Raw genomic sequence first — 18,418 nt, 5'->3', positions numbered from 1 at the left:
AGAGATGAGGGGTTTAGACTATGAGGAGAGATTGAGTCACCTGGGACTATACTCGCTGGAATTCAGAAGGATGAGAGGAGATCTTATAGAAACACAAAATTATGAAGGGGATCGTTATGATAGAGGCAGGAAAGTTGTTTCCACTGGTAGGTGATACTAGAACTAGGGGAATTCTCTGTGCAATGAAGCAGTGGAGGCTACCTCAGTAAATATATTTAAGACAAGGTTGGATAGATTTTTGCATAGTTGGTGAATTAGGGGTTATGGGGAAAAGGCGGGAAGGTGGAGATGAATCTATGGCTAGATCAGCCATGATGTTATTGAATGGCGACGCAGGCTTTATGGGCCAGATAGCCTACTCCCACTCCTATTTCTTATATTTTTATATTTGTAATTAATTTAAATCATTTTGTTAAGATCTGTTTTCACTTTGACACGAAAGAGTCTTTTTCTGTTGACCAGTGTCAAAAAACCCAAATTAAATACACAGTGATTCAGTGTTGTAAAAGAATAGAAGATGAAAACTTCCAAGGGGTGGGGGTGTGAATGTTTTTTCTAGGCACTGTATTGTGGGCCCACCATGGTCCAAAAGAACATTGTTTCATTTTGTTGTATATATGTACAGCTAGTGACAATAAATTTGGACTTGATTTTATGTTGACATTGAATTTAAATGTAGAAAAAGTATGCTGCTTTTTTAATTGTCTTACTTTGTATATTTTCACAAGTGCAATGACGTCAACCACACCCTTAAATGACATAAGAATCTTGTGTATTGTTCTATACCAACCTGATGGACAGCATAACTCAGGAATCATAATAGCACACTGAAATCTGGGAACATCTGATGCAGTGTTCAGACCTGATACAATGACAGTTCATTTCCTTCCACAGATGTTGCTGGACACCAGTCTTCTTCCAGCAAACAACGTTTGTTGTCCTGATTACAGAATCTGCAGTGTTTCACTCACAAAATGCTGGAGGAACTCTGCAGGTCAGACAGCATTTATGGAAAGGAATACACAGTCAATATTTTGGGCCGAGGCCCTTCATCAGGACTGGAAAGGAAGGGGGAAGAAGCCAAAATAAGAAGGTCGGGGTGAGGAGGAGTAAAGCCTAGAAGGTGATAGGTGAAGCCTGGTAAGTGGTGGAGGAAGGGTTGAAGTGAGAAGCTGCAAGGTGATTAGGTGCAAAGGTCTTGGGCTGAAGAAGGATTCTGATAGTGCAGGAGAGTGGGCCATGGGAGAAGGGGCAACAGGGAGAGGTTGTGGGCAGGTAAGGAGAAGAGAAGGGATAAGAGGGGAGCCAGAGTGGGAATTGATGGAGAAAGGAGGGGGCTCTGGAACGATGACCAGAAGTTAGGGAAATCGATGTTCATGCTTCAGGTTGGAGACTACCCAGACAGAATATGAGGTGTTGCTCCTTCAGTCTGAGGGTGGCCTTATCGTAGCAGTAGAGGAGGCCATGAACCAATATGTTGGACTGGGAGTGGGGATTGGAACTAAAGTGCTTGTTGTGGGTGAATCTGTTGGAGCTGTCTGAAGTAACCTGAGCTCTCGATTCTGGCCTCCTCTACATTGCTAAGAGCCAAAATAGATTGGAGTACTGCTTTGTCAAGCACCTCAGCTCCATCTGTAAAAAGCAGAATTTCCTGGTGGTCAACCATTTTAGTTCCTATTCCCATTCCTGTTCCGACATGTCAGTTCATGGTCTTTACTGCCACGATGAGGTCACTGTCAGGTTGGATGAGCAAATCCTCATATTCCGTCTAGTTAGCTGCCAGCCTGACGACATGAACATTGATCACTCTAACTTAAGGTGATTTTTCCACCTCCCCCTTTCCTCTCCTTCCATTTCCCCGCTCTGGCTCCCCTCTTACCTCTTCCCTTTCACTTCCCCCTGATGCCTCTCCTCCTTCCCATTCTCCCATTGTCCACTCTCCTATCCAATTCCTTCTTTTCCACCTCACACCATCTAGCTTCTCACTTTATCCTCCTCCCCCACCCACCTGGCTTCACCTATCACCTTCTAGCTTGTACTCCTTCCCCTTCTATCACCCCCCCCCCCACCATATTCTGGCTTCTTCACCTTCCTTTCCAGTCCTGATGAAGGGTCTCGGCCTGAAGCATTGACTGTTTATTCCTTTCCATAGATGCTGCCTAACCTGCTAAGTTCCTCCAGCGCTTGGTGTGCTCTGAATTCCTGGCTCTGTGGAATTTCTTGTGTTTTATCTGCGGTGTTTGTCTTTCTGAAAATATCTTTTCAATCTCTTTGAAGGCAATTGGGCTAAACTAATCTATTCAAATTTTCTACCTTTAAACTACTTCATTCCACTTGTGAGCATAAAGGACAGTGGCTGTGTTCAGATTTGGATATGTTGATTGATGTATCTTGCATATTATGCACAATAATCATTGCATAGATATTTTTCATGTGGTGAAACTTCGTATAAGACCATGAGACATTGGAGCAGAAATCGTCTGCTCCACCATTCCATCATGGTTGATTTGTTATCCCTCTCAACCCAATTCACCTGCCTTTTCTCATAACCTTTGATGTCCTAACTAATCAAGAAACTATCAACCTCCACTTTAAGTATACTCAATGACTTGGCTTCCACGGCCATCTGTGGCAATGAATTCTACAGATTCATCAACCTTTGGCTGATGAATTCATCCTCATTTCTGTTCTAAATGGGCAACCAATGGCCTCTATTTTGAGGCTGTGTCCTCTGGTTCTAGACTCACCCACAATAGGAAGGATTCCCACATCCAGTGTATCTAGACCTTCCGATATTCAATAGGTTTCAGTGAGATCCTCATTTTTCTAAACACCAGTGAGTACGTGCCCAGAGTCATCAAACAGTCGTCATATGTTAACCCTTTCATCCCTAGGATCATTCTCATGATCCTCCTCTGGACTCTCTTCAATGCCAGTACATCTTTTCTTAGATAAGGGGCCTAAAACTGTGAAGTTGCTTGGAAAAATCCTTGATGCCCTGTCTTTCTGGCTATGAAAAAATCACCTTGCAAGTTCATCACTTTCCACAGTTCAATAACACTTGCGGTCTGCCTATTTAACTTTGTTGTTCTGAAAGCTCAACCCTCTTGCTATCTGTGCTCAATTTTCTAATAACCAAAACCTTGGGAAAATCTTTGACCCTTTCTCTGATTGATAGAGGTTGTTTATTGATTCTTCTCTGGGGGGCACTAACTGGCAGTTTCAACTACATAGATTACTGATTAATTCCAGTTCAGCACTTTCTAAATCCCTTTGGAACCATAAATGATCAAAAGTAGAAATATATGATCTTTGAAAGATTCTTCCCAGTGTTATGACATATTATTTGTTGATGTAATCCACTGCTAAATTAACACAAGTTGAAGAGTAAGCCATAAATTACTGATCCTTCAGCAAGAAGAAGAAACATGAAACTAGCTAAACTTGATGATTGCTGCAAGGCCGATGAATGTCAGTGGTTAAAGAATCAATCTATTATAATTGGCTAATAAAGCTTGGTCAAAGAATAAATGATAAAAGTGTACTGAAGCAGAAGAGAGAGGTAGAGAGGCAAGGGAGTTTGGAAAGGAAGTGGAGATCATGGGAAGAATAGGATGTTGGATATGGAAAACTGGAGTTGTTTGAGTCTGGAATTAGATGGGGTTGGGTGGGGCGGGGGTGGAGAGCCACAAGTTTAGACAGAAGAAATTATGTAAAGTGAGAGAGGTAAAGAAAAAGGGGTAAAGTGTGGCGATGTTTGAGAACAAGGAAGATCATTTTAAGATACAACTGGTGCGCATGCTTACCAATGTAGATCAACAGCTTTGGAGATGATGGGTGAATAGTATGAGTAAGAATGCAGATGGTTTGAGCATTTCAATGTAATTTGTGTTTATGCGGCCATTTTATGATGGACTATTCTGGTCACAACATGCATAGTATAAAATGAAATATAAATGATGTAGAATACACCTCTGGTCAATTTCTGGTTAAGTATAGCATAGAAATAACAATACCATATATGTTGCAGGTAAATTATGAGTTCAGCATCGGCAGTCCAGTTTCTTCAGTCACACAAACCCACATTTAATAACGATCCCAGTACTGAAAGGTACAATATATAAGTAGCGTTTGATGCTGTGGGCCTGCCTGTGCTCAATGGGGTTCAGAAGGATGAGGGTATCTCATTGAAATCTACTAGATCCTGAAAGACCTGGATAGAGTGGAAGTGGAGAGGATGTCTTCATCTTCATATTCAAGGGCACAGCCTCTCTTTACAACTGAAATGAGGAATTTCTTCTGTTAGAAGTTGGTTAATCTGTGAAATTTGTTGCCACAGAGTGTTGTGTTGGCCAAGTGTACTTAAGGCAGAGATTTGAAGGTTTTTGATCAGTAAAGGGATTAAGGGTAATGGGGAGCAGGCTGGAGAACAAGGTTGGAAACTAACTACTATGGTTGAATGATGAAGCACTTGATGGGCCGAATGGCTTAATTCTGCTCTTAGGTCTTATGATCTTAATATGGCATACTACTAGATGCAATAATATAGATTAAGTTTTTTTTATATTAAGATCCGATATAGAGTAAAAATCCATTCAACCTGTATATGCTGTACTCTGATCCTGGATGATCAGATTTTCTAGACAATTGGATGTTTCTTGTTTCTAACTATCAAAATATACTTTTAATTCACCATTTTTAGATATTATAGAGTATTAAACAAAAATCTCCAGTAAGTTTAAAGGGAGCACAGGAAATTGGTCCCAGTCTGATTTAGGAAAATTCATGAACCAAGGCCATGATGAGTTCAATGAGAGTGTGGGAGCCAGATCCCTAGTGAGATACTTTATATAATACTTTATTGTCGCTAAACTATTGATACTGGAGTGTACAATCATCACAGCAATATTTGATTCTGCGCTTAGTAAATATTAAAAGTTTAAATTATAAATCATAAATAGAAAATAGAAAAGGGAAAGTAAAGCAAAAAACCGAGAGGCAGGTCCGGATATTTGGAGGGTACAGCCCAGATCCGGGTCAGGATCCGTTCAGCAGTCTCATCACAGTTGGAAAGAAGCTGTTCCCAAATCTGGCCGTACGAGTCTTCAAGCTCCTGAGCCTTCTCCCAGAGGGAAGAGGGACAAAAAGTGTGACATGGAAGCTGGAGCTCCGGTGTGTAAAAGATAAAAGTAAATTTATTATTGAAGCACATATATGTCACCATATACATCCCTGAGATACATTTCTTGTGGGCATACTCAAGAAATAAAATCAATCCAATAACCATAATGGAATCACTGAAAGATTGCACCAAGAGGACAGACAGCTAGTGTGCATAAGATGACAAACTGTGCAAATACAAAAAGGAAAAAACAGAAATAGTAATAAATAAAATTTTAAGAGTGCTAGACTTCTTTTCAGCTTTGGGGTAGGGCTGGGTGTGAATTCCAAATAGATTTATCTTGGGGGGAAAAATGTGAGTACGAATTTCATTACAATGTTGTGTATGGTATTTGCAGTTTTGCAATGAGTATGACAGAAACAAGCTACCTTAGTGACGAAGAAGTAAATTAAAATGCCTGGGGACTTTGTTTTTTTACAGACTATTGGATGGTACTTTTAGTAATACCCCAAGACACTTCTAATTTATTTGATTTCTTTTTTATGCATGAGTATAAAAATGGTTTAAGTGAATCAAATGAATTTAAAGAAAATACAGGAAACAAACCTTGGTGAGTTTAACTGGAATTTAAAAGGAGTGTAGAAAATTTTACATCAACGGACAGTGCACAAATGTTGTCTGAATTTCTGCTTATTCTCCTCAGTTTTATTTTTATTCATTGAGTAAAAGCCAGATCGAAAATAATTTTGATGATTTCACAGTTGAATTGTGGTAGAGCATAAAATAAGACAGCAGTGAAAGAACCAGAGTCCTTCATGCACCTATTGAACTGTCCCACCAAGAATAAGTGGAGAAATATTGCCGAAGAGTTATAGTTTATGACACAAAAGTAGTTTAATGAGTGTTGTATATGATTGATTGGCTCCAGAAGAGGAGGTCTTTTGGGCATTTAACTCTTAAGTTCTGAAAAGTAGCCAAGAGAAAAATATACACGTCACACACTCTTGATTATATATTTTAAAATCCATGATTATTTTTTAAAATTTCCAACTTTAAGAATGTCTGAGATTAATTCTGTCTGTATTGGGAATTAGACTCCCTTTAAAATACCCAAGATAACATTTTGATGCATTTTCAACACACCAGCTCAATGATTTCTATTATGTTGGAGTGTTGGCAGCATCATGTTCCATCCAAGTGCTTGTTTGTTGAATTGCAGATGAGTAGATTTCAACCTTCTCTTTACTGGGTTGAACTGCACAGATTCAGTAGAATAAAGTAAATACACCTTAAACCATCATTCAGTGTCTTTGATCTTCGCAGCATGTTGTTGCACATAGGAGCTTATAATGTATTGACTTTATTACATCCTTCACATACATGAGGAGTAAAATTCTTTACGTTACATCTCCATCTAAATGTTCAATGTGCAATTTATAGTAATTTGTAATACAGTATGTACAGTAAGATAAACAACAGAACAGTCAATATATTTAGAAATACATTGTGTCAGCATGAATTAATCAATCTGATGGCCTGGTGTAAGAAGCTGTCCCGGAGCCTGCTGGTCCTCACTTTTATGCTGTGGAACTGTTTCCCAGATTCCACTTCATTTCAAGTGTAGGCTGAGTGTGATGTTTTATTCTTCAGAACACTGACATTTTATGATACCCTTGTTAGTTGCGATACTTGGTGAGTGTGAAGAGGTTGTTATAAATGTATGAAAAATATTTTGGATGTAGGAATACAGAACTTCAGTCAAATGGTAGTAGAGGTACAAGTCAATGGAGTACTGAAATAGGCTGAGGGGATGAGTGATCCTGTTTTCCTGCCTGTGTTTATTCAATGAGTTTGTGGTTGAGATGAGCTATAAATAATATCAAGGCTCTAGATGTGAAGAGTTGCTGCTTGGATAACTGCTGAATATAGGCCGCATTTAGTGTGTAGTTGGTCTCTCACCGGGAGGAAAAGAGAAACCAAGGTTTTGAACATCTTTAAGTTTTTATTCTTGGCTCTTTTCCTTTGCTTAATAATGAATGCCTGTTTTCATTACCACATTTAAATATCTTGGTTGGCATAATTGGGTTTTTTTAGTTACGTTTGACTTGAATTTTGCAGCAAAGAATTTTTTTTGCATATTGGAGCATTAACAATGTAACACTTTATTAAGGTTGAGAGAAACTGATTAAATTACAAGGCCAACAATGACAAGAATGTTTTGCATTCCATGGATGCTGGCTCTAATTGTTTATGACAAATGTCAACAACAGATTTCTTAAAAAATCATCTTCCTCTTGGGGTGGCTGGGGTGTGGTAGTCTCCACTCGGATATTTTGCCAAGATTTCATATACCTTCCCCACTGGCACCCAAATAAATGCTGTGTTTTATCTACAGTTGCAAATACAAGACCAGCTGGCAACAACCCACTGTTGTTTAATTGTTAATTGTCTCAGAGTTCACAAGAACTGCATGGTGCAACAAAGTGATCATTGTTAACAAACCCAAGGTGAGTTCTGCTTGTCTCAAAATATGTTTGTTGACTTTTGCTCAACACAGGTACCATTATCCAACTCCCAAATTATTTTATGTCCAGTTGCTTGTGGGTCATTCGGAATTTATTGGAGAAGGACGGACTCGTCAAGCTGCTAGACACAATGCTGCTATGAAAGCCCTTCAGGCTCTTCGTGATAAACCTATTCCAGAAAGGACATGTCGGGTAAATATTTATCAATCACCAGAATCTGAATAATCTGCATTAATTTTGCTAGCTTGTCTTAAGTGGTTTACCCGTTGCTGAAAGGTTTATCTTCACTAAAAGTTTTAATAATATCTTCCGCTTACATGCTTACACTATAGAATAACCCCTTCTTTCCCCTCCCCTCCCCAATTTTATACCAAAAGTATTTGTGGTTACTGCAATAACTTTGCAGATTGGGACACACTAAAGTAGCAGTCCTTTTGGTGGATTCATTAGTGGTGACTTCCTTTTTGCAGATGTGCCCAGTTCTATTTTTTTTACAGTGATCAGGAACAGAAAATGTAGCAGATTTTTCCTTCCATTACCCAGGGATCTAAAATCCATTCTACTCCAGTTGCTTGCCTATAGTACCTTGGGACATTTCCTGATTTAAAATTTGGTTCTATATTGGAACTTGCCTTTGGAATTTTATTTCAATTGGGGAAGCTACCTCAATGTTGTTGAGAATATTTTTAAATTAATGTCCTATCTAAAATATGGGCACTTTTTTCACTTTATGTTCTGAACAAAGCACAAACGTCCGCCAAGAAATAAAGTGGGCGACTCGTTCCAGTGCTGCATAAAAGTATTGCCGGTTTTATTTCCCTAATTGAGGCAGAGGGTAGGATTATATTGAATGAGGAATTAAGAGGTAAACCAACCCTCACAACAAACGCTCATAAGATGGTAAACTCTCATTTACCTAGTGTTTTTGCATCCAAAATTCTCATGCAGCTAGTAAAATTTCTAAGAATATTGAGCAATATTTAACTTTTTTCAAAAGCGTATGTGGCACACAGTTAATACATTAATAGATAAGGGACCGTGCCATCGTACGCTGATTAAACAGCAGCACCTTTTTAAAAGAATTGGCACTTCTTTTGATGGCGGGTACATTTATTTGATTTCTCTTCGTCCTATCTTGAATTAATGCTGCCTATCTTAAAATTTAGACATTTATTTAGAAGGATAATGAGATGTTATATAGTTTAGCAGCTTATTTAATGGTTTAAGCATAGCATACTAGTGTGTTATGTAAAGTAACGTTTATACTGGGCAATTCTCATGCAGCTAGCATATTTATATAACTGACCTGCCTCCATTCTCCATGATGTCAGATTCTTGAGAGGGTTCTATAAAAGGATAAAATAGATTGGGGAGGACTGCATATGTCTCAGAGAGTCTAAAATGGACCTGAGTCGTCTGAGCTTTAGTTAATACTGCCCTCCCCTGCATCTCCACAATTTCTTGGACATCTGCCCTCATTCCATCTTCACAGGGATAGAGTTTGTCCTGTCCTCACCTACCACCCCACGAGCCTCCACATCCAGCACATTATTCTGTGTACATTCTACTTAACACCAAACACACCTTAACCTCCCCCCTCACTCTCCGCTTTCCGCAGGGATCGTGCTCCATGATTCCCTTGTCCATTCATCCCTTTCCCACTGATTGACCTCCTGGCACATATCCCTGCAAGTGGAAGAAGTGCCACACCTGCCCGTTCACCTCCTCCATCACTTCCCTTCAGGGCCCCAAACAGTCCTTCTAGTGAGGCAACACTTCACCTGCAAATCAGTTGGTGCCCTCTACTGTAGCTGGTAATTCTGATGCGGCCTCTTCTACATTAGTGTAGTCCAATGTAGAATGGGGGGACCATCTGCAACAAACAAGGTTTTCTGGTGGCCAACTATTTTGATTCCATTTCCCATTCCTATTCTGACGCATCAATTCATGGCCTCCTCTACTGTCAGGGTGATGCTACTCTCAGGTTGGAGGAACAATACCTTTTATTTCCTTTGGGTAGCCTCCAGCCTGATGGCATGAACGTTGATTTCTGCAACCGAGTAATTTTCCCCTTCTCTCCTCCCTCTTCTTCCATTCCTTGCTCTGGCTCCCCTCTTCACTCTTCTCACCTGCCTATCACCTTCCCTGGAACCCATCCTCCTTTCCTTTCTCCTATGGACCAATCCCTTTTCCTAGTTGATATCTTCTTCTTCAGCCAATGACCTTTTCTACCTATAACCTCCCAGCGGCTTGCTTCAAACCCCTCTTCCACATACCCGGCTTTTCCTATCACCTTCTAGATTGTACTCCTTCCCCTCCCACCATCTTGTTCTGGCTTCTTCCCCTTCCTTTCTAATCGTGATGAAGAGTCTCAGTCTGAAATGTCGACTGTTGATGACTTTCCATAGATGCTGCCTTACCTGCTGAGTTCCTCAAGCATTTTGTGTGTGTTACTCTGGATTTTCAGCATCTGCTGCGTCACTTGTGTCTTTAGTTAATGAGTTGGGCTCCCATGGCAGACAAGTATGCAAGTTACCCGGATACAATTTCTCATCCTTATTTTAGGAAAACTTAGCTTTAATAATTAATGGTTTAATTAGGTAAGGGAAAAGAATAGGGATCACTGATTGAAACTATGCAACCTGTTTGGGAAATGATGAATCTGTAGAACTTGTTAGAAACTGATGAGAATGAGAAAGTTTTTGAGTTACAGAATCGTGGATCAGCCATGGTTTGCCATTGCTGGAGACAGTATTTTACAAGGTGAGCTCTGACGTAGTTCATTCTAGAAGTAATGAGGGTTTCAGTAGTAAATTGGTTGAGATAGGTTATAGGTGAGAAATGAAAGCAATAATTTGATTGTTGGGGCAAGTAGAAAGCACAGCAAAGCTCCAGAAATCAGCGATAACAGCAGAGGGGCCAAGTTGGACATAGAGCACTCATTTTAAAAGTAGCTTGGTGCTTGTGAATGAACCCTTTGAGATAATGTGCAAGTAATGAATCAATAGAATCTAAAGATAAGATGCTATACATTAGAAGTAGACACAATTAGTGCAGTCAATGCAACAAGGCAAAGCAGTGGAACTCTGAAAGATTAGTGCTGCTGAAGGAAATAAGAGAATGGGATGGCCAAAGAGCTTCAGGAGGTGCAGTCATTTAGTGGGCCGGGTTGATAACTTTGATCAATATAGTCAATTTTGTAACTGGTAAGAAACTGAAAGTGAACTGATAAAGTACAGACACATGTAACTGTTAATAACAATGGGTTTAATGCAGTTGGCTGTGTCAGGCTGTGTCACCAACAGTACAGCAAATAGGATGGAAGTTAGTTTCAGACAGATACAAACATGCATCTGCCATTACATTCAGTTGTTGAATTCTATTGATTTCAGTGGGGATTCTTGGTTTGCAGATGGAAAAGGCAAAGGAGAAATACTTTTTAAAAATTGTTTCATGTTTTAATTATCTCTAGTGCCTTTATGTGACTTCAATAATTTTTCAAAATTTTTTAATCATTCCCTTCAATTTTATTAGTTTATAAATGACCATTGATTTTAATTTTTATTTATTCATGATATTTAAAATTGTTTGAAATTCTTAAACATTTTGACAGACTACAAAGCTGCTTTGCCTTCTGTGAAAGGCTACCATGGGCACCTAGCAAGGGGCCTCAGCTGCTGTCGCAATCTCACCACTTGGTTCCTGGACTGCAAGCGTCTTTTGAAATTGGTTCTCTGGATTTGGCTGGTTGAAGGTGACCATGGAAGTGCTGCAGAGTCTAGGCAGGGCCTGGCATATTCTGATCCAATACATACATTGACCTTGAAGAGTGTGGGAAGTCAAAATTTGGATAGTTGATTTAATCCTAACAAAGAGGGGAGATGAGGTTTCTTTCAGTCTGAATATATTCTGTTGCCCATTTAAGTGATTTAAGGCTGATGCTGATAGATTCTTAATCGGTCGGGCATGAAGAGATATGGGGGAAAAGGCAGGAGATTGGGGCTGAGAGGGGAATGGATCAACCAAGATGAAATGCTGGAACAGGCTTGGCCGGCCACATGGCCTAATTCTGCTGCTATATCTTTTGGTCTTAATTCTAGTTTCATTAAACAACGCATTTTACCACTTGGTTGCAAAAAGTTTTTTTGCAGGATAATTGAGAACTTAATGTGCTGGAAAGACATTGATGTGGGATGCATGAAAACATTTTCACTGTGTGTAAACAGCATGAAAGTGCTTTGATTAAATGTTAGAATCAGTTTTCGTCATGTAGAGTTCCTGTTTATTCAGCAGGATAAATGTTAAGAATATCAGTGTTTAAAATGTAAATGTTTATATAAGGGATATGTAAAGATTGTGCAGATGTTTTTTCTCATTTCTAAATGAGTACTGGATATTACTGTCGGACCTAATTGGAAAAAATTACCAGATCTGGACTTCTCAAGCAGATCTTGAAGTCTGAGAGATCAGATCTCAAAAATTAATGTTTCATAAATGCTAACTTTTAGTTATTATTCAAGGCGTATATGGAAGGATTCCTGTTGGGGAAAGAAGAGTTACAAGTACACTATTTACTATTCTCATTTCTGGGACAGACGCTGTGTTGCCCTGGTTGGTTCTAGGTGATGGTTATTATACTGGGTCAGACAATCCTGGGAGCCAATCTCTGGGTGTCTGAATCTGGAAGAAAAGTTGCTATCATGTTGGCACTACTTTATATCCAGCTGGTAGATATCTTCCCATAAGTGCAACAGACTAATGTTCTGGGCTCCATTTAAATGATTAGAGATTTTAAACAAAGTCTGGTAAGACAGATTGCTCTGAGAAATAAAATCCGAGGTGAATTGTCAAGTTGGATCCGGGATTGGCTCAGTAGCAGACACTGAAGAATGTTGTTTAATAGGAAGTGTATATGCAATGAAGGGTCCTTGGGATACAATACTAGTTCCATTGCTTTTCGTATATATCACTGATTTGTTGTATGTCTATCATTTGTTTTTAATACCAGTGGCGTAATGAATAAATATGCAGATGATAGCAAAACTGGTTATTTGGTTGACAGTGAAGAAGAAAGTTTAAGACAGCTATGAAATAGCAGTAGGGTGGTCAGGTGGACAAAAGTGCCAAATGGAATTCAGATTGGTGAAGTATATCATAATGTCATAAGGGAATACGTTGTACAAAAATTAGATATGTGGACCGAACGACTTGTACTGTGCTTTAACGTTCTATATCAAGAAGTGCACGGGCTTTGCTTTTAGTTAGTTGCACGGTGGGTTTTTTTTGGGGTTTTTTTTTCTTTTTTTCCATTGATATATATAAAATCTAGTATACTATTATGTTATCTTGGTTTCTTATGCTTAAATTACATTGTTTGTAGTATTTTCTTTTTGGTATTGTTATCTTTTGGAATTTTATTATACTTTAACATTGTATTAATGTTTATATGGCTTACCTTTTTTGTATACTTACTCAATAAAAAGATTTAAAAAGAAAGAAAGAAGTGCACGGAAATCCTAGGATATTTAAGCGCATATATGTGAAGGCCAATTGGATAATATGGGTAGAAATATTGTCATAGAATCAGAAAAAAATTGCACAGAAGCAGCTCCTTGCTTCATCTAGACCATGCTGGCCATCTAGCACTCAATTTCTACTAATCCTACTTTAATTCCATTATTTTATTCTCCCCATATCCTTTTCAACACCCCTAGGTTCTATCACTCACCTACACACTAGGGGCAAATTGTGGTGACCAACTAACCTACACAACATTGGAATGCGATGGGAAACCAGAGCTTGTGGAGAAAACCTATGCAGCCATTGGAAGAACATGCAAGCTCCTTACAGACAACACAGGAGATCAGGAATTGAACCTAGGTCTCTGGCACTGCGAGAGAGCAGCTCTCCGAGCAGCACTGCTGTGTCACCTTGTATACTTTACTGGCTGTGGGACAGAATAAAAGTAAGCACACTGTTTTAGACGTATAGAAAGTTAGGCCAGAATTGGAATACCATGTACAGTTTTGATTATTGGCATTATGGGAAGGATGTGATAGTGGAGCATTTGCAGAGAAAATCACCATGATAAGTATACACAGTGTTTGTAATACATGGAGATTTTTGAGGCTGTGATTCTTTTTGCCATGTGGCTGAAAGTGACTTAAAATAGGTTTACAAAATAACATGAAGTTTGAAAAACAAGAACAAAGTAGGCCTGGCTACCTTGGCAGAGAGGTTTATTGGAGTTGGGTTATTTTCTTAGGAGGCAAGAACCTGGGTGACTGCCAGGAGAGAGAAAGGGAATAAGCAGATACCCCTGTAGCCGTTCCCCTCAGAAATGTATACTACTTTGGGTACTGTATGGGCAATCAACCTGCCAGGGAGAAGCCACAGTGAGCAGATCTCTGGCACTGAGTCTTGCTCTGTGGCACAGAAGGGAAAGGGGGAGGAGTGCAGTAGTGGTAGGTGATTCCATAGTCAGAGAACCAGACAGAAGATTCTTTGCACGTGAGAAGACACCCTGGTGGTATTTTGCCTCTTAGGTGCCAGGGTCAGGGATGTCTCGGATCAGGTCCACAGTATTCCAAAGGGAGAGGGTGAACAATGACCAACCATGGTACATATTGATAGCAACAACATAGGAAAAGGGAGGAGGTCCTGAAGAGAGAATATAGGGAGCTTGGTGGAAAGCTGAAAAGCAGGACCTCCAGAGCAGTAATCTCCGAGTTGCTGCCTGTGCCATGTGCCAGAGAAGGTAAATAAGAATAGGATGACTTGGCAGATGAATGTGTGGCTGAGGAATTGGCAGAAGCAGGGTTTCAGATTTCTGGATCATTGAAATGTGTTCTGGGGAAGCTATAACCTGGGTAGAAAAAAACAGGTTGCACTTCAACTCGAGGGAGAACCAATATCCTCTTGGGCAGGTTTGCTAAAGCTTTTGGCGTGGGTTTAAACTAATTTGGCAGGAGGGATGGGAACCGGGTAATAGGGCTGAGGATGGAGCAGTTGGTATGCTACTAGATGCAGTTTGTAGTAAGTCTGTGAGGCAAGACAAGGCAGATGATAGAGCAAAATTGCAGTCAGTGGGCTGGGTTAAAGTATAGCAAGGGGACAAATTCAAAAAGGATGATGAATATCGGACTGAAGGTGTTATATTTGAATGCATAGAATAAGGTAGATGATCTTGTAATGCAGTTAGAGATTGGCAGGTATGATGTGAGCATCTCTGAGTCATGGCTGAAGGAAGATCATAGTTGGGAGCTTAACATCCAAGGATACACATTGTTTCGAAAGGACAAGCAGGTAGGCAGAGGGGGTGAGGTTGCTCTGTTGGTTTAAAAAAAATGAAAGCAAGTCTTTAGAAAGAAGTGACATAGGATCGGAAGATGTATAATTCTTGTGGACAGAGTTAAGAAACGGCAAGGGGTAAAAATACTCGGAGTTATATACAGGCCTCCGTATTGTAGCCAGGATGTGGGGTGCAAATTACAATTGGAGATAGAAAATCATCTTGGTGCTGGATCCCAAGAGGCTTTTTAAGAGCAGCTTGTGGTTCAGCTCCCTCTTGGGGAAAGGCTTTTCTGGATTGGGTGCTGTGTCATGAACCAAATTTGATTAAGGAGCTTAAGGTAAAAGAACTGATAGGAAGCAGTGATAGAATTCACCCTGCAGTTTGAGAGGGAGAAGGTAAAGCTAGATATATCAGTATTGCAGTGGAGTAAGGGGAATTAAAGAGGCATGAGAGAGGAGCTGGACAAGGTTGATTCGAAGGGGACACTAACAGGGATGATGGCAGAAAAAATATGGCTGAAGTTTCTGTGAATGATTCAGAAGGCACAAGATAAATATATCTCAAAGATGAAGTACTCTAAAGGGAGGATAAAGCAACCGTGGCTGACAAGGGAAGTCAAAGAAGCATGAAAGCAAAAGAGAGGGCATATAATATAGCAAAAATTAGTGGGACGTTACATGTTTGGGAGGCTTTTTAAAGAAACAACCAAGGCAACCAAAAAGCCATAAGGGGAGAAAAAATGAAATATGAATGGAAACTAGGTAATAATATCAAAGAGGATACTAAAAGCTTTTTCAATATATAAAGAGTAAAAGAGAGGTGAGAGTGGATATTAGATCACTGGAAAATGTCACTGGAGAGGTAGTAATGGGAGACAAATTTAAAAGTGGGGGAATTTTATGACTATTTTCCATCAATCTTCACTATGAAAGACACTAGCAGTATGCCAGAAAGGAGTATTGTTGTTCTAAGGAGAAGGTACTTTGGAAGGTGAAAGTTATGAAGGTAGATTAATCACCTGGACCAGATGGATTATACCCCAGGGTTCTGAAAGAGGTAGCTGAAGAGATTGTGGAGGCATTAGTAATGATCTTTCGAGAATCATTAGGGTGAGGGAAATTGCAAATGACACTGCAGATTTTAAGAAGTGAGGGAGGCTGAGGAAAGGAAATTATAGACCTGACTTCTGTGGTTGAGAAGGTGCTGGAGTCATTTATTAAGGATGAGGTTCAAAGGTTCATTTTATTGTCAAGGTATGCATGTAAAGTACAACTCTGATGTTTGTCTTTTCCAGATAGCCATGAAACACAGAAAACCCATGTGAGTTGTTGAAAAGAAGAGCCATCACTCCCCCACAACGATACAGAAACAAAACTTACAAACCCCAAAATCCCCCATACCTACCTCACACAAAAAACTAACCGAACACCCCATAAACCCCAAAGCCCCAACATCCTCACAAAAACCAGTAATGATAGTGTCAAATCCCCCAACCCCCTGCTTGCAGAAAGCAATAGCATCAAAACCCCCAAACCCCTCACTCACACAAAAACTAACAGATTCACCCACACAGAAAAACACCAATAAGAATATCAGATGCCAAATTCCCAACTTCTCCTTCGCATAAAAAGTTACATTTCTCCCGCCTGCCAATCAGTGACAAGGAAGAAAACACCGAAAACTGAAGGAGACCAATAGAAAGTACTGTTCAATATTCACGTAAATTTTAGCATATCGAAAACTTCCTTCCATCGGCTTTCAAGGAGAGCAGCTGCGTGTACTCAGTCCTTCCACAAAGAGCGACCACCACCCAGGTCCAAGCTCAAACACTGCAGACCCAGCTACTGACCCCGTGGCCTCCATTGAGAGTGACCTCTGACCTCCTCTGCATTCACATCTTCCTTGACACTTCGAAATAGAGTTGCTCATGACTCCCCATCCTCTGATCTTTTCTGTGAGGCAGCTTGTGTTCTTGTTAGGTTATTCGATTGAATTCCAAACAGCATATCACAGGCTCCAGCAGTTTCTGTAACACAATCAAGACAGAAAGAACAAGCTGAAGATGTAGAGTAAGTGAAATAATTGAAGAGATTGGCTATCTGGAAGTTGTTGCTTGAGAAATCATTTTCAGTGGTGTCGTCTTGACTGGAGGTTTTGGAATATTTCGAGGCACGTGCTAAAATAGGCAAAAGTCATCATGGTTTCTTTAAGGGGAAATCTTGCCTGACAAATCTGGTGGAATTCTTTGAAGAAATAACAAGCAGGAAAGACAAAGGGGAGTTAGTGGATGTTGTTTACCTGGAATTTCAGAAACTTTTGACAAGGTGTCACACATGAGACTGCTTAACAAGATAAGAGTCCATGGTATTACAGGAAAGATACTAGCATGCATCGAGGATTTACTGACCAGTAGGAAATAAAGAGATGGAATAAAGGGGTCCTTTTTCTAGATGGCTGCTGATGACTAGTGGTTTTCCACAGGGATTGGTGTTAGGATCACTTCTCTTTATGTTATATGAGAATGATTTGGATGACGGAATTAATGCTTTTGTGGACGATACGAAGATAGGTGGAGGGGCAAGTTTAGATGAATGGGGAAGGATCTCATTGAAATCTACAAAATATTGTAACATCTGGATAGAGTAGATGTGGAGAGGATGTTTCCTTTGTGGGTCAGTCTAGGATCTGAGGGCACAGCCTCAGTCCATTGAGAACAGAGATGAGGAGGAATTTCGTTGGCCAGAAGGTAGTGAATCATTGCTACACATGGCTATGGAGGCCAAGTCATTGGGTGTATTTAAAGTGGAGTTACGTAGGTCTTGATTAGTCAGAGGTGAACGGTTATGGGGTTAGGAAAATAAAGTTGAGAGGGATAATAAATCAGCCATGATGGAATGGTGGAGCAGATTCTGTGGGCCAAATGGCCTAATTCTTTTCCTATGTTTTGTAGTCTTATGGACTGTAGGGGGAATTGATTTTTTTGTTTAATAATTTAGTGATTTGGTCTGGATTTAACAGTCTGGATGCAGAAACCTACATTACAGTTAAAAGTATCTGGATTATCAAATAAAGTATTGTAACCTACATCAAAGTTGCTGGTGAATGCAGCAGGCCAGGCAGCATCTCTAGGAAGAGGTACAGTCGACGTTTCAGGCCGAGACCCTTCGTCAGGACTAACTGAAGGAAGAGTTAGTAAGAGATTTGAAAGTGGGAGGGGGAGGGGGAGATCCAAAATGATAGGAGAAGACAGGAGGGGGAGTGATAGAGCCAAGAGCTGGACAGGTGATTGGCAAAAGGGGTATGAGAGGATCATGGGACAGGAGGCCCAGGGAGAAGGAGAAGGGGGAGGGGGGGAACAACCCCAGAGGATGGGCAAGGGGAATAGTCAGAGGGACAGAGGGAGAAAAAGGAGAGAGAGAGAGAGAGAGAAAGAATGTGTGTATATAAATAAATAACGGATGGGGTACGAGGGGGAGG

At 40.1% G+C, this 18,418-nt stretch overlaps 1 protein-coding gene across 4 annotated transcripts in view; it reads left to right on the top strand.

The window, feature by feature from the left end:
* The window catches only part of stau2 (staufen double-stranded RNA binding protein 2), a 364,833-nt gene that overhangs the window by 138,231 nt on the left and 208,184 nt on the right, over window positions 1-18,418 (top strand). For all 4 annotated transcript variants that reach the window (XM_063065127.1, XM_063065135.1, XM_063065117.1 and 1 more), the window contains one exon: window positions 7,680-7,839. In XM_063065127.1, the coding sequence (XP_062921197.1) occupies window positions 7,680-7,839 (160 nt within the window). The remainder of the gene's footprint in view (window positions 1-7,679; window positions 7,840-18,418) is intronic.

The sequence above is a fragment of the Mobula hypostoma genome, chromosome 1 (assembly GCF_963921235.1).
Source record: "Mobula hypostoma chromosome 1, sMobHyp1.1, whole genome shotgun sequence".
Taxonomy (NCBI): domain Eukaryota; kingdom Metazoa; phylum Chordata; class Chondrichthyes; order Myliobatiformes; family Myliobatidae; genus Mobula; species Mobula hypostoma.
This window is presented reverse-complemented; position numbering and strand designations above follow the sequence as displayed.